General features: G+C 45.9%; 1 protein-coding gene across 1 annotated transcript; it reads left to right on the top strand.

Moving 5' to 3' along the window:
- The first annotated feature begins 3,053 nt into the window (after positions 1–3,053).
- On the top strand, positions 3,054–20,995 carry TMCO1 (transmembrane and coiled-coil domains 1). Its single transcript, XM_048945134.1, has 7 exons — positions 3,054–3,190; positions 4,955–5,032; positions 8,685–8,744; positions 11,738–11,784; positions 12,354–12,421; positions 15,517–15,661; positions 20,653–20,995. Exons 1-7 carry the CDS (start codon positions 3,121–3,123, stop codon positions 20,749–20,751), a joined length of 567 nt encoding a protein of 188 aa, XP_048801091.1. The 5' UTR covers positions 3,054–3,120; the 3' UTR covers positions 20,752–20,995.
- Positions 20,996–22,007: the final 1,012 nt, after the last annotated feature.

Raw genomic sequence — 22,007 nt, 5'->3', positions numbered from 1 at the left:
GACGCAATGGAGCTTGGCAAACCGTATCAAATGTAGGATGAGAGTCCGAAAGGGTGAGCTCTGTGTGCTGCGCTTAGGAACGTGTAACACCGGCTGGATGGCTGGTAAAGATTTATGCCCTGGCGATGCTGCCCAGGTCTATCGGTGCCCCGTCCCTGCAGGTATCCAAGGGCGGGTTGGATGGGGCCCTTGGGCAGCCTGAGCTGGTGGCAGCCAGCCCACGGCAGGGAAAGATGAGGCCAGACAGAAGGATGGAACCTCAGGGAATGGTCAGAGGTTTGGCTTTACAGAAAGGACCATGGGAGTTGTGTTTGTTGGTCTGGGGATGAGATGGGTGGGGGGACCACTTGCAAAAGGGCATTGTGAACAGCAGGGAAAACATTTCTGCTACCCACAAGGACTGGAACAGAGCGTTTCCAGCTCAGATTGCAACAGGGACAATTCAGAGTAGATATTCAAGGGTATTTTCTAAGTAAGTGTGAGAAAGAAGTATCAGACTAGATTGTTTTGGGAAAGCAGGGACTCTCCACCATCCAGGATTTTAAAAAAGCACACTGGGAAAGCTCCCATATAGAAAGTCTTTCATAGAATCACAGTATGGTTGGGTTGGAAGGGACCCCAAAACTCCCCAGCCCCACTCCTGCTGTGGGCTGGCTGCTCCCCAGCTCAGCTGCCCAGGGCCCATCCATGGCCTGGGTCACCTCTAGGGATGGGGCACCCACAGCTCTGGGCAGCCAGCGCCTTACCCTCCTCTGAGTGAAAATTTTTCCCCTAACATCTAATCTACATTTCCCCTTTTTAGTTTAAAACCATCTCCCAGTTTTTGATAGAGCTGATCCCTCTTCGGGACACAGATGTCCTAAGTGACGTGCTGAGATTCCTCCCCATCCTGCTCGCAGATGTGAGGTTTGTAGCTTCTTCCACTTTACTACAACACTGTGGAGATGTTTGCCAGATGGGATGCCAGCCCTCACCACAAGGATGAGAAGGAGATCTCCAGGGAAGGTGCAGCCCTCTGTCCCTGCTCCCAATTCTCCCTGCGCAGAGCGCAGCCTGTCACTTGGGAGCATGGCACTGTGTGGCAGTGCCAGGGCAGGAAGTGCTAAATGTGGATGGAAGCTTCCTGCGAGGACAAATTCCAGTGGGTTCCCATGGCTCCATGCCAATTTCCAAGCACCAATTGCGAGCACGCTTCCTGCACATCACCAAGAGCTGTTCCAAGCTCATCATTCCTACCCCCAGATCAATGTACATGTACCGGAATGGCAAAGCCCCTTTGGTGTGCAGTTACCTCCGTGTTACTGGGTTCTCCTCCCTCACTGCTGCCAGCCTCTCTCTTGCCCTTTTTTGGGGACAGATCAGAATCTCTACTGTGCTGAGGGCATTTCAGACCACGGGTGCTCTGCAGGATGCCTATTGTGGCATCGCATCATCATTCCCCTTGTGGCAGGGTGCACTTGTAGAAGGTAAAATAAGTAAAAATCTTGTGATGGGGTGCAAGTGGGTGATATTGAAGGCTCCAATATACAGAACAAAAAGAGAACATGCAATAATCAGATTAACAGCTCCTTCAGAAACAGGTCAGAGCAGTAAAGTAGAAGTGAATCAGATTCTAGTCTTAGTTAACTTCACAGCAGTTTTCATAGGAAAGCACCCGAGAAGATTACATTGCTCTTCCTGAGCAGTGCCAGTCACTGACAGCCTGCAAAACTATCCAATCTTCTGTTTGGTTTCAGCCTGGAGACTTCAGTACACAAAGTCTGTTTGGACATGTCTTCTTCCAGCATGGATATGAGGGTTACCTGCAGAAATGCCACCCCTGCTGCATCCAGAACGTTTATAGGTTGGATGGGCCCTTACCTTGTACATCCAGAGCCATGTATTAGGAAAACATTTTTCATTTGCTTACATCCCAGGCTCGTTAGATGAAATCAAACTTCTCCCAGCTCCTCATCTGTCCTTCACCCACATATTAGTGTCACCCACGGTGCTCTGATGGCTCTCACTGAGCAGGAAGCTGTAGTGACACCAGAGCCACCACAGACACCTGCACACTTGTGGCTTTAGTGTTGCTTTGCTTGTGGATGTCATCAGGCTGCAGAAAGTTTGTTTGCTGCCTGATCTCACATCCTTCATTTATCACTTTGTTGCTTCCACTGAACTACCACTTTGCCACTATCTTTCTGGGAAGTGTTTAACTTGTGGGCAATGGCAGAGCTTTTTACCTCCCTTATTTTATATTTCACTTCATGCACGTAACCCCATGGGGCACTGATTACTGCTGGCAAGCCCAGTGTTACACAAGGAGACACGGACCTGCCGCTCCCTGCTTCCTTGTCAGCTTTCCAGGTCTCCTCATCCTAGCATAGCCTGTGGATTTGGTCTCCTTCTGTCACTACAGGTGTAGCCCCAATAAAAGTCAATTAGCCTGCTGGATCCTTGCCATCACTTCCCTGTCCGGTTAGTGGTCTGAGCCTCATCCCACCTGCAAATACTGCACACAGGCTCTGAAATGCAAGGCTCCATCTGCAGACACTGCACACAGGCTCTGAAATGCAAGGCTCCATCTGCAGATACTGCACACAGGCACTGAAATGCAAGCACCATCTGCAGACACTGCACACAGGCACTGAAATGCAAGGCCTGCTTCCTTTCTTCCAGCCCTGTGGCTCCAGCACTTAGGACTCAAGGTGCACAAAGGCCATCCCAACAAAGAGCCGACAATAGATTATTGGGAAGTATTATATTATGTTATATATACTTTATTCTGCAACAGCCTGGCAGAACTCCAGAGCCCGCAGCAGACAACCAGACCAACTCCACTCCCCAGCACCACAACACTGCGGCAATGCCCACTCCTCTATCCCAACTGCCAGGGGTGGGGCCCCGCCCACATTGACAGCCGGCTCCTCCAATCAGAGAAGGGTCTGCTCGCGCTTTCCCCGCCCCCTCACTTCCTGCCGCCCTTCTCCCAGCGCCGAGCTGATTGGCTAGCGTCAGCAAGCCGGAAGTGCGGGGCTTACACTTTCGCTTCCGGCCGTTGCTAGGCGACGCTGTCTTCAGTAGCTTCCGGGTGACAGGGCCTGCTTCCGGGAGCGCGGCGGTGGGGCCGGTGGCGCCATGAGCACCATGTTCGCCGATACCCTTCTTATCGTATTCATTTCCGTCTGTACCGCTCTGCTGGCTGAGGGTGAGTGCTGTCCAGCACCGGGCGCGCTGCGGTGAGGCCTACCCCGGCTGGGCCCTGCGCAGGAGTAGGCCGCGGAGCCGGGCCTGGCCTGCTGGTGCCGTTCAGGATGGACTGGGGGTGGTTGTCAGGGGGCTGCCTTCCCTTCCCCGTGACTCTGAGCGCGGGGAGGCAGGAAGGATTGGCAGGATGGGGTTTGTTTGGAAGAGACGTGGAGGAAGGGAAAGCAGAAGAGGGAGGGGTGAAAGAGGGATCGCTTAGTCAGAGCCACTCGGGGCTGTTGATGGTACAGGTGGGCTTTGGGACTCCAGGGGGTGGCGGTGGGTAACACCTGAATAAAACTGTCTGGCAGAGCATGGTGGAGGGAATGGGCCTTTTATTTTAGAAGGAAGGAGATAATAACAGTTTTCAGTGTATTGCTCTAAATAAAGAGGATATTGGTGTCTTGCAGTTGGACTTGATGGTCTCAAAGGTCTTTTCTAACCGGAGTGATTATATGGTTCTTTTTTGTAGCTGTTACTAAACAGATACAAAGAAATTGACTGAACTTGCAATGAGGAAGACTTAGATTGTCTGCATTTGGGGTTGTTAAATGTCAGGGTGAAAAAACAGGCACAGATTGTTAAGGTCTGGTTGAATAAATGCTTTTTGAGGCATTCCAAATCAGATGCTGCTCCCTTTCCCTGGGCCTGAGCTATACTCCTGTATGGGAACTGCTGAGTCACGGCCTGAACCTCTGATCGCTCACCTGAGGCAAGCAATGAGTCAGCCAGAGGAGCACAGGTGAAGGCAATTTACCTGTGCTGCTGGAAGGGGGTGGAGCCTGGTTGCACCTCTTCTAGACCTATTTAAGAGCTGACTACCAGTGGGGAAGGATCTCTTCTGGAGGTCGCCTCTACTAGTGTTTTGTGGGTGAGCCCAAGATAAGGGTAAGCCTTCTATTTATTCTTTTTTGTTATCATAGTATATTTTGCCTAACTCTCTTGTTTATTTTGTTATTATAACATCCTAATATTCTTTGATTATACAACTCCAAAATTGCAGAATCATAGAATCACCAAGGTTGGAAAAGACCTTCAAGATCACCCAGTCCAACCATCCACCTGCCACCAACAGTACTCGCTAAACCACATCCCTCAGCACAAAATCCAAACATTCCTTGAATACCTCCAGGGTGGCTGACTCCACCACCTCCCTGTGCAGCCCATTCCAGTGCCTGACCACTCTTTCAAAAAAGTAGTATTTCCTAATGTCCAGCCTAAATCTCTTCATGTCCTAGGGCTTCAAGACCTTATTTCTGGGGAAATTCAGAAGGGAATCCCATGCTGAATATGGCATTTGCTTTCCAGGAGTCCTGTACTGTGTTGGGCTTAGCTGGTGTTCACCTCATTGTCTTTTTCAGGAGAGAGCGATGTGACTTTCCAGAGTGTCCATATGGCTCCCTTCTCTGCAGCTGGTGATCCCAGGGACTCAGTAGCACAGCACTGTTGTCAAACCAAAGCCCCTCCTCCATCTTCTCCCCTCCCCCCCCCCAAAAAAGGGGACCAAGAGCCTTACGTAAGAGCTCAGTTTAAGCAGTTCAGAAACCTCTGAACACTCAGCACTTGTGGCATGACTGGTTTGATCATGATTTGTGGTACCTTTGTTGTATTATAACGTGGTTTTGTAGGCACAATGTATTTTCTGCACACACGTTTGCAAACTCGTATCTTTATTTATCACAAGAGATCTTTACTTACCCAGATATGTGCTGGTTATTTGTTTCAGGTATAACCTGGGTGCTGGTATACCGAACAGACAAATACAAGAGATTAAAGGCTGAAGTGGAAAAACAGAGCAAAAAATGTAAGTATTTTTCAGATATTAGAGAGAACGCTGTTCTTCTTGTAGCTTGCTTTGGCACATGTAAAAATGAGCAGAGTTTGTGCTCTGAGATATTTCTGCAACATTTTCTTCTAAGGGACAGAAAGGATCTGAATTTCTGAGGCCCTCCCAAAAAAAAATCTGAGGCCAACCCAGGGGAGCTCAGGTGTGTGCAATGAACCTGAGTGATGGAAGGGGTAGAGCCATGATCCACCCCTTCCCAGCCCTCATTTAAGGGTTGGCAGTGGAGGTGAGGGCAGGAGATCCCTGCTTAGCTGAGGTAAGCAGATCTTCATTTTTGCATCTCTGGCTGCTGCGTTTGGCCTTTGCTGTAGACAAAGACTTTGCCTCCCTGCTATTATCGTTCCATTATAGCATTACAATAAATTACCTAAACTGGTATGGAAAGGGCTTATCTCTGTTCTTAATTTTTGTCTTTTTTGTGAATTGAGGCTGGTAGAAAGGCTTCAATTTTATGCCATCCACTCTGCTTTTCTTGGAAGACAGGAGGGGGATCAGTACTGGATTCAGCTTCTGAGCATGAGTAGCTTGTGTGTGTATATATTTGTATTCCTTTAGTTCCCTGAAGTAAATTCAGGGATGTAGTTTCTGTTTTTCAAGGAGGATGAAGGATTTGAGATATGTAGTAAGAATAGTTTGAAAGAATACCCTGAGAGGTAAAGCATAATACCTAAAAAGTGATGATTAAGCATGGGAAATGAGTAAGGATAGAGTTATGATAGAAGAATCCAAGCTGTCAGCTGATATGAAAATATACTGTTATAAACTGGAAACAAAAATAAAACTGGATAGAAGAAAACTGTCCCAGGTAACTTCGAGAGGTCTGGGAAGGATTAGACAAGGATAGATTAGAGAAGGGTTGGAGAAGGGAGCAGAGAGCGAGCTGTCAGAAGATACATGTCAGATGTTAAATAAGAAGTTGTGAGAAGGTATGTTTGTGTATGGAGTGTTTCAATGGACCTGTCTGTATCAGACATCAAGGAGCAGAGGAGAAATGGAGCTACGTGTTCAAACCTCATTGTGTATTCTCTGTGCAGCTTCCAGCAGTAAGAGACAATATGTGGTGATGTGGGGGTTGAACCTGAGCTGCTGTTAATCTTCACATTTTTTCACCATGATATCAGTGCTTCTGGAAAGCAAGAGAAAATATTATTATTAAACCATGTTCTTTCCAGTCTAGCCTTCCTATGGGCAAGATGAGCTGGAAAGTGAAAGTTAGTCATCCTTGTGTCTTGGCTCCTAAACTTAGGGGCTGTTGTCATCTTGGCAGTGTCAGTTGGGGATTGCATCTGTGCCCACTCCAATCCTGTTTGGCTGATAAAGATGAGTTGGGCAGAATTAGCCACAGAAGGCAAGTTTTAGAAGTAATTGAAACCCAGCTGAAAACTGAAGAGTAGAACTCAAAGGCTGTTAGCTTGGCTTAATCTCTGCAGTATAATGATTTCTGTAAGGTGTTAGTGCAGTTTTTTAATAGCTGTCCTGATATCTAGGTTATAATCTGAAGGGAAAGTTCATGCATCTCTGTTAGTTTCTAATCTCCTTGTTTGATGCTCCCTCTATTCTCCTAAATCACCAGCCACCCTCCCCCCTAAAAAAGAACAGCATAATGAGGAGTTACTAAAATTTAAGGCTTGATCTGTTTTCCTCCTGTGCTGAGGACAGCTGGCTGACCTGATGGCTTACAGGCAATTTGTAGAGCTCTTGAGCCACACCTTTCAACTGTTGTCCAACACATCTGAAACAGGAAAAAACACATGAGAGATCTTTAAGTTCTCCTGTGGGAGTACTAGCAATCCTAACAGTTTGCCAAAACAAATGGGCTGAGTAGTTTGCTTGAGCAGCACTCTTACTTGTAATCCTTAGTTTCATCTCTTCTCATTCTCTTGTTTCTGTTGAGAGACACGGCATTATTGGAGACTGATGAAGAAATGATAGCAGGTGTCCTGGGATAAATGTAGCAGTAAATTTGCAGTAAGTGTTTCTGGTCTGCAGGGTATGGATGGAAGTGTTATCCGTATTCCTGCAGACAGCCTTGTGAGGCTGCCTGACAGTTATTTGTCCTGTGCAAGCCATAAGGAATGGTAGGCTGTAGGGCCTGTCAGGGCTGACATAAGGTCCAATAGCACTACTTGGAGCGAAGCTGGGATCTGGAGGTGCCCCTTGGTTACAGCTGGAAAGAGCAGATAGCCCTGAAAAGCCAGCGTTTGCCAGACTGTGGGATTATGTGGGCTAGGGTTGGGTTGGGCTGATTGGGGTATCCCAGCAGGAGCGAGATGCTCTTTGTGAGCACAGATGTATGGTCGTCTGGCACCTCTCTCCAAGCATTCCCTCTGAACAGGCTTTCCTGGCTTGTGCCCTTCTATCTTGCTCATTGTAGATGTACTTATTCTTTGGAAAAGCAGCTGTCTTACAACAGATGTGTTGTAGATGATATGTGACACCTTGTTTAGGCTAGCATGGATTTCCTGGCAGTTGTATGTGGCTGAATTGCAGATTACTAGCACTTCAGAAGCCAACACAGCACACCTTTTTATTACTTGGAAGGCTGTTTTCATTTTACCTGAGCTTTAAAATCCACACTAGAGTATGTCTGAGGTGTCCCTGTTCATTGCAGGGGATTTGGACCAGGTGACCCTCAGTAGTCCCTCCCAGCTCTAAAGATTCTGTGATCTAACATCCATGCTGAGCTGGTACTGATGTGAGAGAAGAGTTCTGGTGCTCAGCTCTTTAAAGCTGATTGTGTGAGCTTACAGGAGTCAAGTCTGCTTGGTGGAAAATACAGTAGACGTATGTATTTAGGGTAAGAAAGCACTGTTGTGTGCTTTATCATCCTCGCTTCTAGTGCTCTTGTTGTAGGTCTTACCTCAAGACCAGTCTCTTGGAAAAGCTGCTCTGGCTGTTTCCAGAAGAGCACTTTCAGATGAGCAGCACACTCTCTATATTGGAAGTTTGCTATGCTGGTCTTAGGTTTTTTTTTTTTTTAATGCAGTGTTGGTTGTTTGGATTTGTTTGGTGAGCGTCTGACTTGGGGTTTTATTAACTGTGAGCTTAGGCTCTTGCTTTAGAGGACTGGAACTGCTTCAGTACTAATTGAAAAGGAATGGGGATGCTCTGGCTGACTGCTTGGATGGCGTTTCCCCTGAGAATTACACCCCTTCTTCACAGGCAGGCAGAGAACACAAGCTTTCCTGTGTTCTGCTTCCCACTGCAGATAATCGGGTGCAGAGCTTGCCACAAAGCCCTTTTCATTAGACTTGCTGAATCAAAAGTACTGTCTACTACTAATGACAAATCAGCAGTGGTCATTTGAGCTAAAATTGTCCTCGGGCTGCTTGGTTAACAATGTGTTCTCAGCAGAGTTTAAAATTGACTCTTTGAAACATTCCTATATCTCATCCAAGCTTTGGGAAAGATTTTTTTGGATTTTCAATGTTCAGTTTGCACCTGGTCAGCCTGGAGTGGTTAATAACTTGTTAGTTCTGAACGTGTTCGTAGTTATAACTTCCTTTTGTGTCTCTGTTCTCTAAAGGGAATAAAATTGTTTTCTTGTGTGGAAGGAGGGGGGTCAGTGTCTGTGCACAAGTGATGGAACATCTTTCTTTGCATTTTGCAGTGGAAAAGAAGAAAGAAACGATAACCGAATCAGCAGGCCGACAGCAGAAAAAGAAAATAGGTAAGGTTAGGAGGGGAGTGCAGTGCCCTAGGAACATGGAGAAAGTGACCTTCCCTCCTTTTGAAGCAGTACTGGAGCTGGTTCTTAGCATGGCAGCCGGCTCGTGAACCTCGATGCCTTATTCCTCCAGAGCAGGAGGCAGATGTCCTCTGGGTGGTTCCAACAAATTTGGAGGAGTGCAGCCTCACCAAGATGTGATCAACAGTCGTGGATGTGACTTATTAATTTCAGTTGCCAAAGTTCTTTGCTGCAGTGTGCTGACAGCCTGTGGAAGCTCTGACTGTGATTTTTAGGTCTTTCATTTTTGAGCACTTCAGAGCTGAAGATATTTGTGAGTTGACTCTGTGCTTACGTTTATTTAAAATTTGATAAACCAGTATCTAGAATTGAGCAATGTGATCTTTTTTCCCGTTCTGTTTTTCATTGTCAATACAGTTTTACTTGTTAAGGTAACTCTTTAAACAGTGGATTGTGCAAGAATAACATGGTAGATGTTTAATGTGTCTGAGATTTAGAAGGTTCTCTTGTCTTCAGGTCTCTAAAGTAAAATGTACAGTAAAGCCTGGTTAAATTATTACAGAAATCATAGCAAGAACACTTCTGAGAGCTCCTGGGAGTTGGTTTCCTTGTTCCTCTGTAACACCAGGTAGCTGAATTGCTCATTTGATCTGTTCAAAGCTCCAGAGTAATTATAAACACATCTTCAAACAGTTCTTCCTAGGTATGAAACCTGTTATTACTACACTTCTGAAAGGAGAGGAGCCCAAATTCTCCCTCTGTTCTTCCTATTTCTAGCTTTTAGTCTTAAGTAACCCATATATGGGATAAATAAAATGACTGGATAAGGCAATTTTGATTTTAGGTGGCTGTTGTTACTTATGGTCACTTCTCAACGTGTCAGTGACTTTGCACGGTGCTATCCAAGCTGTGTTTCTAGCAGAGAATATTTTACTTGTGCTTGGACTAAACTAATAAACAGTAGAATCTGAGGAATCAGGTGCTGCACTGTTTTGTTTTCTTTTTTCAATATGCTGAAATAATCTTGTTTTGCAAATGAAAACAAAGCACAAAGGGATTAAGAACAAAACTTAGGAAGTGACCACTGATTTTGTTTGCTGTGTTGCTTGCTGGCCAAGCTTAAGATACTGAGTGTTGGGTTGGTTGGGTTTTGTTTTGCAAGTGCTGCATAAGTCGTTTGCTTTCGGGCAAAGCTGCATTCTTAGTGTTTCTGAAAAATCAGGCCTGCATGCCCATCTGGGCACCCAGAAAATGACTCATAGCCGTTGAAAACTGATGTCAGTGGCTGAGTTATGCAGATTGTAGCGTTGCTGTGACAGTCAGATGACTTGTGCTGGGGTTACTTTGAGTTCTAAAATTCCAGATAATAAAAAAAACAAGAGGTGCCTTCTCAGGATAGTCACAGCTGTGGTGCAGGCCTGCCTCAGTTGTTGTTTGTCTTGTGCACAGGGCAAGGCAGGAGGTGTGTGTGCAACCTTGCTTGGTCCCGTAACAGATGAATCATGCGCGTGTGCGCGGAGGGAGGATGAAAGTTGCATGGCCAAGCTTAATTTGGTGTTTCCTACTTAACAATTTCTATTAATTGTAGAGAGAGCTGATTTTACTCATAGTGTCTAAATCACTTTTTATGTTTCTGGAGCAGCATGCTTCCAATACCACAATGCAGCTTCTGCCACCTCAGCTGGAAGAGTGTGTTGGCTCATTTGTAACTTTGCTCTGGCTTTCTGCACCTAGAAAAAGAGACTGTGGTGTTCCCAGTAGCCCACATAAACCAGTGCTGGCAGATAAGGTTTTTTGTTGTGTCCTCATAGTTCCTGTTCCAATGAGCAGAATTGGAAGAGCTGGTACTGCAAGATGCTCCTCGTTAACCCAGTCTTTTTCCTCTTTATTCTTACCAGCTGTGTAGCAAGCTACTTAAATGCTGTTGATGTATGCCTTGGGTGGCTATAAACCATTTCTATAGAGTGGTAGGACACCTGGAGCATATTTGTTTTGAATCTGTAGAAATAAGAAACAGGTCAGGCACGGTGGGGATCTGGGCTGTATTCTTCATTGCTGTGTAACCTTTAGTCCATCTATTTAGATGGTTAGTTATGTAGGTGAGGGGAAAAAACAAGTATTTGTGCCAAACGTGATTTCTGAAGATCTGGCCTAGTTGCTGATGTGTCTGAAAACAAAACTCTCCACCTAGGTCAGGAAACAGGTGTGTGGAAAGTTCCTGCCTTCGGGAATGGTTTGCAGTTATAAGCAATTGAAAACAGCAAGGATGATTCTAAGAAATTGGGTAGGGGTGTTTCTCTTGCTTTGTAACCACACTGATTGCAAGTCTCTATGTTTATCAGCTTTTATTCAGGGCTTGAAAGATAACCCTCTGAGCTTCTGTGTTGCGGGCTCCTTGTACTGAAACTTCAGCAGGGATCTGCTGGACAATTTGCCTGTCGAAGAGCCCTTGATAGTGGCTCTGCATCCCCCTTTCTTTCTGCTTTCACATTATTCTTCATCCACATCCTTACTGCAGTTTCAAAGCCCTGGGTGCACCTCTGGATCCTCAATCTGACACCTCCAAAATAAGATCCTTGTTTATGTGGTGTGCCTGCAGCAGTGAGCACAGCTTGCAGAAGTGTGCTTTGTAGGCACTCTCTTTGTTTTCTGGCAGTGTTGCTCATGCTGCTGTGTTAGTGGATTGAGCTGGCAAATCTGACATTCTGTGCATTTCTTCCAGAAGTGCTGAGTGTATGATTCTTCTAGTTTGCTCCTCTTTTGTGTCTGCTTTGCTGTGTGTTGTTGGGATGGAGAGGCAATTGGCTATGAGTGATTTTTCCACTTCATACTGTTTGGCACAGAAAGATGGAGTTGATTTGGGGAGTGTTACTTGTTTGAAGAGCTAGGAAGGTTAAGTCTTCCTGGAAATGAAAATGTTCATGTTTCTAGCTTGGTGTAACTGATGATAACTGTTGTTGTTTTCATCCTTCTAGAGAGACAAGAGGAGAAACTGAAGAATAACAACAGAGACTTGTCAATGGTAAGAAAACTAGAGCCAGTTCCCACCTGCTGGAGATTTCACTCAGTAGTTTTCCAACAAAGTCTTTGTTCATCTGGCAGCTCTAGCAGCTCCTCCTCCTCACAGTTCTTTCTGGATTACTTCTGATATGTCCAGATTTTAGTTTGAACTCTCCAGCAGTTACCACCTCACCTTATCCCCCTCCTTAGCCCCCTTCGTTTTTATAAGTTTCCATGATGTAGAACTTAGTTGTCTGACTTCCTCTTGCAAGTTGTTTTTTTAGGATGAACTCATACTGGTTGTGTAGGCTTTTACCTATGAAAGCCAACAAGACAATTTCTAAGCAATTTTTGTTCCTTTTTCCTCTCTGGAGTTGCTCTTCACAACAGTGTTCCACACTGTGGCTTTGTGCCTGGTTGTTGACTGGACTTGCATTCGAGTCACTCCCTTTGCAGTCTGTCCAGCCTTGTGTCATCATTTTCCTTCTAGATTCCAGTGATGCTGTACAAGGCCTGCTCTTGAGGCTGTGAGCCCTAACCTCTCACTGTAGTCCTGTTGCCTGCTGTTTGATTACCTCTTTCAACTTACAGGTTCGGATGAAATCCATGTTTGCCATTGGCTTCTGCTTCACTGCCTTGATGGGGATGTTTAACTCTATGTAAGTATCAGCTTTTTGTATCTTTCTTAAATGTTCATGTTGAATCTATGTATATACTCTTCTAGGATTTTATCCAAGAACCATAACTAATCTGTAAAATGGATGAATATATCACATGAATTATGTGGTCAGGTCACAGCATGTGGTCACTCTATTCTCAAGAGTGGATACTGCAAGCTGGGTGCTGTTAAATTGAATAAAATGAATGCAAACTGAACACACCTTATGATCTTTTCTGTTTAAAACATCTTGACCATGGTAAGTTTGGTAGGTGTCAGGCATCTAGCCACGGTCTTCAGCTTATTTGGCTCTGCTATAGTGTGACTAAAGAACACTTGAAAACAAAACTGGGTCAGCTTTCCTGCCCTTAAAAATGAGCTGTAATTGCAGAGTTTGCTGTTGCCCTACTAAAGGTGATCAGAGTCAAGATATTAACAGGTCCAGGCATGGACTCCAATCTTTTGATTTTAAAAAAGCGACCTGGAGTTGGTCTAGTCAAAGTCTGAAACAAAAAAAGTCTGGTTTGCATGGTTATGGAAAGCTTTCCTTCAGAGATGCAAAACTGAAGGACTGCTTGGCTTTGAAAACTTGGTTTGGTCTTGAAATGTGACAGCTAGTCTTTGTTAGCTGTTAAATCTGAAGATAATGTGGTCAGTATGACTTTGAGGAGCCTGTTCAGTATCTAGGCAGCGTACTTACTCTGCTGATGGGTGTTTACATTCTTGGGGTGGCAGTCCTTAGGGTACAGTCAATTGTTATTTTACTGCAGGACTGTGGGTGGATAATTGCAAGCAGGGAGTAACAGAACTGCCACTGTGTGGACTCTTTATTTATTCAGCTTAGTCTGACTGCAGCATCTAGCATTCTCTGGAATGCTGTGAAACTGAGCAGGGGAGCGTGGCACTAAAGTGCTTTAAAGTCTGGGTACTGTCTTGATTTGCTGTTGATTCACTTACCTGGGCTACCAAATGGATGTGTATTCCTTCTGCTCTGAGGGTTGCTGTCCATGGGCTCACGTGATGCTTCCAGGCATGTCTTGCCTTAAGCTGCCCCTTTCTTCTGAGACCGTCCTGGGAGCCAACACAGGAGCAGCATGAGCTCTCCAGAGAGTGTTTGAATTGAAATAGCTTTGTTGCTGAGCATAGGAGTTCTGATGCCACTGAATTACAATCTGGACTCTTGCCTGTCTTGCTTTTGGGGCAGATAGATTTTTTTTAGTTGATTTTATTTTGCTTTTGATCTCAGCGCAGGGTAGCTTAGTGCATTTGTATCTTAGATGACTTTGCTGGCTTTTACCTGCACTTTCTCATGCTTGCAGAATGGTTTGAGGAAACTGGCTCCCACTCATATACGTGCATTCTCTTGGCATGGTGTAAAGACTAGCTGTGTGGCTCAAGAGGACGCTTCAGTGATGTGAATGCAGGATGCTTTTAGGCTCCTTCTGAGAAGCTGCTGTTGCCAGGTCATTCACTGAGGCACTGTGGGTGTGGTGTGAAGAGGAAGAAAAGGATGGCTGACACCTGCAATGACCGTAGCCTAATTTGCTTGATTTCCTGTTCTTGAATGAGTTTGTTGCTCTGGGGGGACAAAAGAAGCAGGAGTTGGGTGGAAGCAGCGTGGTGTTGCCACCCTTTGGACAAATGCTGTTTGGACACTGCTGCGCTGTAGCTGGGCACCTTGCCTTTGCCAAGTCAGCCAAGCCAAAATGGACATGATGGTGATGATTGCCTCTGCTTTGTGGCACTACTAATGGAGCAGCAGGGTAGGGCATGCAGGAAGGATTTGTTGCAGGCTGGTTTAAACCCAGAGAATGAAGTGCTGTGTGAAGATGAACAGTTGTGTGGCTTAAAAGATACTTTAGGGCTGGGAGTTCTGTAGCAGCAGGGCCCTCCAAGCAGATGGGCTTTCTCTGGGGAGAGAATTTAGCTTCTGTGTGTCTCAATTTTCTCTTGTCAGAAGCTTCTTAATGCAATCAATTCCCTGCCTTGCTCTGAGCCGTGTGTTTCAGTACCTCTTCATGCTAATTGTAAAAGCCTGCTGGAGGAAACAGCAGGTACCTGAGGGTGCTGCTGCTGGAGTACTTGTCATTCTCACAGCAGGAATAACGCAGAATTTGAAACCACTGGGGGATGTTACTGGGAGATAAGCATCCGTTCCCAGTTCTTCTGCCAAACTGCCTGTGAGATGTAAACAAAGTTGGCATGTGTTTGAGCTGTAGCTGTGTGAATGCATCTCCACAGGAAAGAACGCTCGTTTAGGATCTCTTGAAACAAGAAACACCTGTTAGAAAATCAGCACACGCAGAGAAAATAACATCCAAATATGCACATGCCGATGAGGCATCATACGCACTTCACTTCAAAAGACTGGGACGGCTGTCTGGGCTGGGAGAAATCTTTGCAAACAGGCCAGAATTCACACTCAGCCTGATGCCCTGGAATGTGGAGCTGGAGGAGTTCCAGGAGCAGAACAGGCTGCTTGGAATAGGGGGTATCTTCCTGCCTCTACTGCCTTTGCAGAGATAACACAGAGAAGGCTGTTGGTGTTAAGTGTGCTTTTGATGGGTATTACGTGCATCTTGTGCTGAGAATTATAGCTGTTCCAGGGAAGAAACAGATGTCTTCACTTACACTCTGCTTAATAATGCTCTTTTGCTTAAAGCAGAGTCGATCTTCTTGCGGTACCTGCAGTACAGCAGCGTGGTTGTCATCCATCTTACTGAAGAATCCAGTCAGCACTGGAATAAAATGCACTAGTAAGCTGCAAAACACCAGCCAAGATCTTATGAATCACCAACTAGTCCAGTTGATCACTTGTGTGTCACTGTGATGTGCTTCGACCATGACAAAACAGCTATTGAGGGAAGCCCAATTACCTTTCGGATGATTGAGTGTGAGGGGGCTTTTGAAAAGGGATGTTTTAGCCTCTGACAGAATGCAGAAGGATGGGCTGGAGAAAGCAGCATGGCTTTTCAGCCTTCCATGTTCTTGTCTGCTTTGGTGGCCTGCAAGCAATGCTTGCCTGTTCTTTCTGCAGCCAAGTGGTTTATGTTCCCCAGATGTGATCCAGTGCTCTTCTTTTATTCTCTTTTTCAGATTTGATGGCCGAGTGGTGGCAAAGCTTCCTTTTATCCCCCTCTCATACATCCAGGGCCTGTCCCACCGCAACCTTCTGGGTGAGGATTACACTGACTGCTCCTTCATCTTCCTCTACATCCTCTGCACAATGTCTATCAGGCAGGTGAGTACATCGCTGTCTCCTGCATGTGTGGAGCAGGGAACGCACACGCAGTGCAGTCTCTCCATAATTACACCAGAGCACTAAGACAGGAGTAGCAGAAATGGCTGTAATTCCTGTGCGTGTCCCTAATTCACTTTGTTTATTAATATGCTGAGAGACTGTTTCCATCAGAGGCCAGTACAAGTACCACTTCTTGCCCATTAGTTATGACCTTCACAGTAATAGGAGGACAGAGAAGTACAGCATCTTCAGAGGAAAATTCCTTGGTGGCTTGAGGTTTGTAAAGGTTAAATCAGTTCACAGACTTGCCAAAAATAGGTGAAAAGTTAAAGGTTTGGTTTTTTTTCCTTTTTATGCTGGCCACCCGATATTTCCCCCCCCTTTTTTTTTTCCAGTCTTAAGAACTTTACCTTCAGCACTGATTCTCTTGCAGTGTTAGGGACGTGACTCAGAAGAGAGGTTTGATGAACCAAGAGTAGGCCACGTAGGTCCCCAGTAAAGCAGTTTAGTTGCATCTTCTGAAAAGAGAAGTGTCAGTAAGGATAAGAGGAAGTATATGTTCAGGACCAGGCTCTGTTAACCAGCTAGGTGACTGGCTTGTTGTTCAGCAGCAGCACTGTGTTGGGATGAGGATGAAGACTAATCCTCCTTAACAGACAGAATGGCTGGTGAGGACGACAAAGGAGACCTCCTTGATGCAACCAGAGATTTTTGCCACTTTTTTTTTTTTTTCCAGTGTCCTGGGGATAAATCAGTTCTGGAGTTTGGATGAATGCTGGTGGAAGTAGCTGTGCAAATAATCAGCTCTTTTGTACTTGTTTCCTTTTTCTTTGACTTGCTTCCTGAATTCTTGCTGCTCTTCTCCTTGGCCAGCTTATTGCTTTTCCTCAGTGGGTGTCAAGGGATATAGATTCAAGAGATAGGCAGAGGGAAGTGACAAGTGCCACTGCTGTCAGAAGTTTGAGTGAGCTCGGTGAAGCATCTGGATAAAGTTCCTTTAGTCACAAATTAAATTCAATATTGTCTCCGTATTGAGTGTGTGTGTTGAAATGGATCTGTGCCTGGTCTCGTGTAAAAGCAAATAATGAATTATAAGACAATTGCAGGTTGAGAGGGTCATCTGGAAGTCATTGGGTTCACCCTACACCCCCTGCCCCCCCTCAGAGCAGGGCCAGCTTCCAAGTTCAAGTACCAAAGGCCAGGAGTTTCCTCGTGTTTTCTGCAGGACAAATCTTGTTTAACTTCCCACTAATTCAAACAGTGTATGCTGCTTGGAAAGAAGTTGGACCTTTTGAGCACTTTGAGTCATCTTTGTGGTCTGTTCCTTTGGGCAATCTTATGTGGTGCTCTTCTGTTACCTTTAATGTTGAAAAGTCCCTTCTTTCCAGTGCTGCAGACTATTACTGGAACTGAAGACAGCATCTCTAAGAATTGTTTTGCACCTATTGAGTTGACTGGGGAGCTGTCTTGCAGAAAAACCCCCTGTGGATTTTTTTTGTCCAAGAATAGAATTTGTGTGATTTGTTTTAGCCCTGGGCATTTCCTGCTGTTGCCTGTTATGAAATGAGTAGACATTATAAACTGAGCAGTTGACCACTGTGGTTCTGGGGAGAAATGTCAAACTTCAGTGGAGAAATTCTGATAGCAGATTACCTCGAGTGGGAGAGTTTGTGCTGATGGTCCAGTGAGGATGGAAGTTACTTTGTTGCTTTCAAGGAAAGTGTTTTTGCTCTGGAACATTAGATTGCAGCTTTTGTACTGCTGTCTTTATCTACGTGACTGTGATTAACTGTACCTGCAATTCTTCATCTGTTAGGCAGCTCCAAGTTTCTTCTTCCTTGCTGTATGGAGGGATGGGCAGAGACCAGCTGTGTTACTTTCTGCAAAAGCTAGGAACTAAAGCTGTGATTCCTGGCATCCTGTGATTGGTTTCATTACTATTTGGAGTTACTTAGATGATAACAGCATGAGGAAGAGGACTTTGGCTGTGAGAGGCCAAGGGAGAGGGGAAGAAAGCAATTAAGGATGCTCATAATGGTGCCAAAGATTTGTTCCTGGTGCTGCGACTATAGAGGTGAAAGCTTCATGACCTGTTGTTGTTTCACTGTGTGCAAAAGGGAAAATTTCACTGGGCTGCCTTCTAAACAGCTGTTGGTCCAATGCGAGGAGGATCAGGCTGCAAAAAAGCATAAGGGAACTGTACATCCCTCAACCTTCTCCTAAATGCTAGAACTGATCTGACTGCAAGGGATCGAGATAGTGAAGGCAGCCATCCTGGTGGAGCTCCAGAGCAGAGGAGCTTCTGTGCATGTGAAAGACCAGAGATCCTGAGGGAAATGCAGGGGAGTGTGTGAGGGTGGGGAGGCTAGGTGGCTGTTGATTAAACTCCCCTGAATGGGATGAGCAGCAACAGGCAGGCTATTCATGTGGTTCTCAGGCATGAGCTCTTTAGACACTGACTGGGAAGCTTGCTGCCTGTGACCTGGCCAGCATCTCCCAAAATAGTTTACTTGCGGTGAGTAACTTCCTTTGCGCTGTTCCCAGCTCTCCCTGGCACGTAAATCCTGTCCCCCAGTTCCTCCTGCTTTCCTGTTTGGAGAGAAGAGGGTTGCTGGGAGAGGCGTTCCAAGGGTCCTTGAGCTGTTGGGTTTCAGCTGGGAAAGTCTGCTGCCGGACTGGGCGTGAGGCGCAGTGTCAGGGTTACATCCTCTGTCCCCACTCCTGTTTCTGAACTCCTGGCCTTCACCTGTGCTACGTGTGAAGGAGGCTGTGTTGCTCTTCCTCAGGCGTTTGCTGGTCTTCACTTCCTTTTCACACGTGCTTGAGCCATAGATGAGGCCTCTTCTCTCTGAAATGCGTTCCCAGAGGGAGAGGGAGCCAACGATTATCCTTTCTGCCCCAAGTGCACTTTCCCATATGGCCTCATCTTCCCAGCCACGCGCTGATGTGTTGGAGGCCCCTTCTGGATTTCAAGACGACTGCGAGAAGAATGAGAGCTACATCTGCTTTTATCTGAGGAGTGTTTATCAGAGCTCAGATGAGAAGAAGTTGGATCCTTATGATTTACTTTCTTCCTGTCGTGCTCCTGAAGGTGCTGGCCTTGTCTGTGTTGGAAGCAGACTCTGCAGGCTTCCTTGTGCAGCGTGGTGCATAGCAGCCAGGACAGATTTCTGCTGGACCTTGCCCCAGCCCTGGTGTAGACATCAGGACTTCTGTCCAGCAGATCTCACTTTGTGGCTAATGCAGAAGCACAAATGAGACTCCTATGGAAGGGTAATCCTGCAGGGTGGCTGTGTACTTGAATCCATGTACAGACAAGTTGTCTCTCCTCCTCAGAACTAGTCAAGCAGATGGAGTAATTTTAGCACCACAGTTCTCTGTCCTGGTACTAAGAGCAGGGTGGGAATGAGAGAGGCAGGCAGTTGATCCCACTGATGCTTGCTAGGGTCTCATTCTGTTCCATGCATGAGCCACTACAAAGCTGACAGGATTTGGGTCTTTCCTGCTTCTGACTCTGCAACACCCTCTGGTGTTACTGAATCTGTCTGTTAGCTGCTCTTGCTTCGCTCCCTCTGTCTGTCTCTTGACTGAAAGCTCCAGGAAGGTGAATCGCACAGAGGAGTTTCCCACAGTGAACTGCTCTCCTTTACTGAGTATCAACCAGTCTCTAATTTATGTAGGCCTTGGACTTAACTGTGTTAGGTGCTGCTGAAGATATTCACAGGAAACCATGCAGATGGCTGAACTGTCTTCACTTTCACATTTACAGGTGCCAGCTGAAACCTTCCTTTCTTCACCCTAGATGACCCCTTTGAGCTACTCTGAAACTAAGCAGCTCAGCCTTTTTTTTTTTTTTTTTTTCCTCTTCGTTTCCTTCTTCCCTAATCAAAAATGTTTAGGAACTCAATTTGCCTTGCTATCTGACCTGTCCTGACAGTTATTTGGGAGAAGATGCTCAGGTTTGAAGAGAGCCCTTCTTCCTCCTTTTGTTGTCTGGATAGCCAGGACTCAGCTGATGACAGCAGCAGGCCGCAGTTTTCTTCTTTCCCTTGCACCAAATATCCCTGTTTTGTCAGCACTGCATGAGTAGCATCTTGAGCTGTAGCTAGACAGCAAAGGATGAAACCAATAGAACTGGTAACTCTGTAGTTACAACGTTGCAGTGTGTCACAAAAAAGGCAGAAAAACATTGAACTACTAGAATATTTTGTTGTGAGGTGTGTAGCTAGTGCCTGACTCTGATACTTACTGCTTTCCTTGTTGCTTTCTACTAAAACACCTTGCTCGAACACAAAAAAGCAGAGGAAGTAACTTCAGTAGTCGTTTTCTTGGTTTTGCTACATGTGCTTGTTACAGTGAGTTTCCTCCAGTCCTCTGTTCTTGTCTGCATTGCTAGCATGCATATTAATTCTGTGCTTACGTGTCTGGCTTGAATTTGGAAGTGCTTTTGTTGCCACCTTGCTGACCCAAATCCAGACTGCACTATGCAGGAGCCTTCATCGCTGGTCTGCAGGTGCTGGTGGTGCCTGAGAAGCGCCTTCTAGAACTTGTGCAAACAGATCTGCCTTCCTTCTGCCTACAAGCTGATGTTAGCCCCTGCTCCTGTGTCCATGCAGCTAGATTGCATCTATTTGACTGATAAAACCAATCTGTGATCCAAATTGTTCACAGTGTGTCTGCTGGCTGTGTAGCTGGAGGTAGAAAAGAGCCCTCTGCCAAAATGCAGGTTTAGACACGAAGCTTTAGTTGAGGTAGAAGAAGGAGACCCAGTGCTAAGTGTAGCCATTCAGGATGGCTGTTTGCCTCCTTGCTGATGTATAGGAGCAGATCTCTGTTCTATGTTAGACTGATAAGACTCTGTGGGTGACAGTGTGAACCTTTGAAGCTGCTGAGAAGGTTACACCTGCAAGCAGAGCTGGCATTTCTTCCTCGTTAGCGTCTGCCTTGTTGCGGCCTGGTGCTGATGTGCCCTTCTGTTCTTCTTTTTGCAGAACATCCAGAAGATGCTCGGCCTTGCTCCTTCCCGGGCTGCTACCAAGCAAGCAGGGGGCTTCCTTGGCCCCCCACCTCAGGCAGGGAAGTTCTCCTAAAGCACAATTATGGCCTTTGCTGCAGGTCTGCCAGCCGCACAAGACTGCCTTTGGGAGGTAAAACAATGGGTTTCTACACCAGGCTTCCTGTGGCCGAAACCAGCCTATGCAGTATTTACCAGTCTTGGAAACATCTTACGTTCGAAGTATTCCAACAGCAGTTGCCTGCTCATCAAATCAAGAAAGTTCTCAGAAGATGACTTGACCTTTTGTTTCTGAAAAATAAATGGCTCGGGCATGTTGATTTAGATGTCTGTTAATTGTGATGTACGACAAGTAGAGCTACTTTGTAGCACAGTTGATTTAGTTTAGGGCATGGAAATAAACTCAGATATCAAGAATGAGATTTGCAGAATAGCTCAGAAAACTTGCAACAGTTGTGCTGTGAGGTGTCCCTTGTTTTAGATGTGCTGGTTATGCTCCTGTGTAGCAGGGAGCTGGGCGAGCAGGTGTGCTTGGTTCTCCTTTTGCCAAATTTCCAGTGTTGAGGGTGAGATTTTTCTTTAATTGGCTCAGGCTGCTCTTCAAGGCTGCGAGTATTGCTGGATGTACTGCCTGCCTGTGTCTTCCTGGCAACACTTGGTGCTACAGAGGTTAGAAGCAATATACGACTTCTGTTAAAGTTGCTTGCTTAGGCAGAATCTGCTGAATTGCAGAGACAGACCTGGCCTTCAACTTAACAAGTAAAGTGCTGAATTATATTGATGCTGTCCACTGAACTTTTTTATTGCCTGAGGGCTTAGAGCAGCAGAATCTGTATTCATGCCACTGAGCTTGCTGCTCATCAGTCTATTTTGCAGTATGAATCTGAAAGCCCCCAGCCTCCTTCTTAGCCCAGTGAGTTCCCAGTGCTTTCTGCTTTGCCACATCATTACCTGGCTCAGTCCTGTTGGTCAGGCTGTCTTTACAAGGATGAATAAATTTTGCTACTGTTCTCAAGTCAGGCTGAACGTGTTCCTGAAGTGTACAGTAGCCATAGGCATTGTGGCCTTGGTGCTTTTGTGACCAGAAGCTTCTAATGAAGGACATGTTACTTGGAGTTTGTGGTGAGAGGTACACCCAGAATGCCTTATAGTGGTGTATATGTGTATGCTTTACCCTATTAAGAACTTGGATCCATTCTCACTGATAGAAACAAGAATGGAGCAGGAGAATGCCTAAGTCTGCCTTTCTGACACACTGCTGCATCCACAGTGGGTACTGCCTTGCCAAAAGGGCAGCTGTGGGTGTGGGGTTCCTGGCTTGTGACAGCAGAG

This window comes from Lagopus muta, chromosome 5, assembly GCF_023343835.1.
Source record: "Lagopus muta isolate bLagMut1 chromosome 5, bLagMut1 primary, whole genome shotgun sequence".
NCBI classification, from domain to species: Eukaryota; Metazoa; Chordata; class Aves; order Galliformes; family Phasianidae; genus Lagopus; species Lagopus muta.
Note: the sequence above shows the minus strand (reverse complement) of the source record. Positions and strands in the feature narration are given on the sequence as shown.

Coding starts and splice junctions, on each gene's coding strand:
- TMCO1 (XM_048945134.1), top strand. CDS start 3,121: ATGAGCACCATGTTCGCCGATACCCTTCTTATCGTATTCATTTCCGTC. Junction 8,745..11,737: donor ACAGCAGAAAAAGAAAATAG/GTAAGGTTAGGA, acceptor TCATCCTTCTAG/AGAGACAAGAGGAGAAACTG. Junction 15,662..20,652: donor GCACAATGTCTATCAGGCAG/GTGAGTACATCG, acceptor TTCTTTTTGCAG/AACATCCAGAAGATGCTCGG.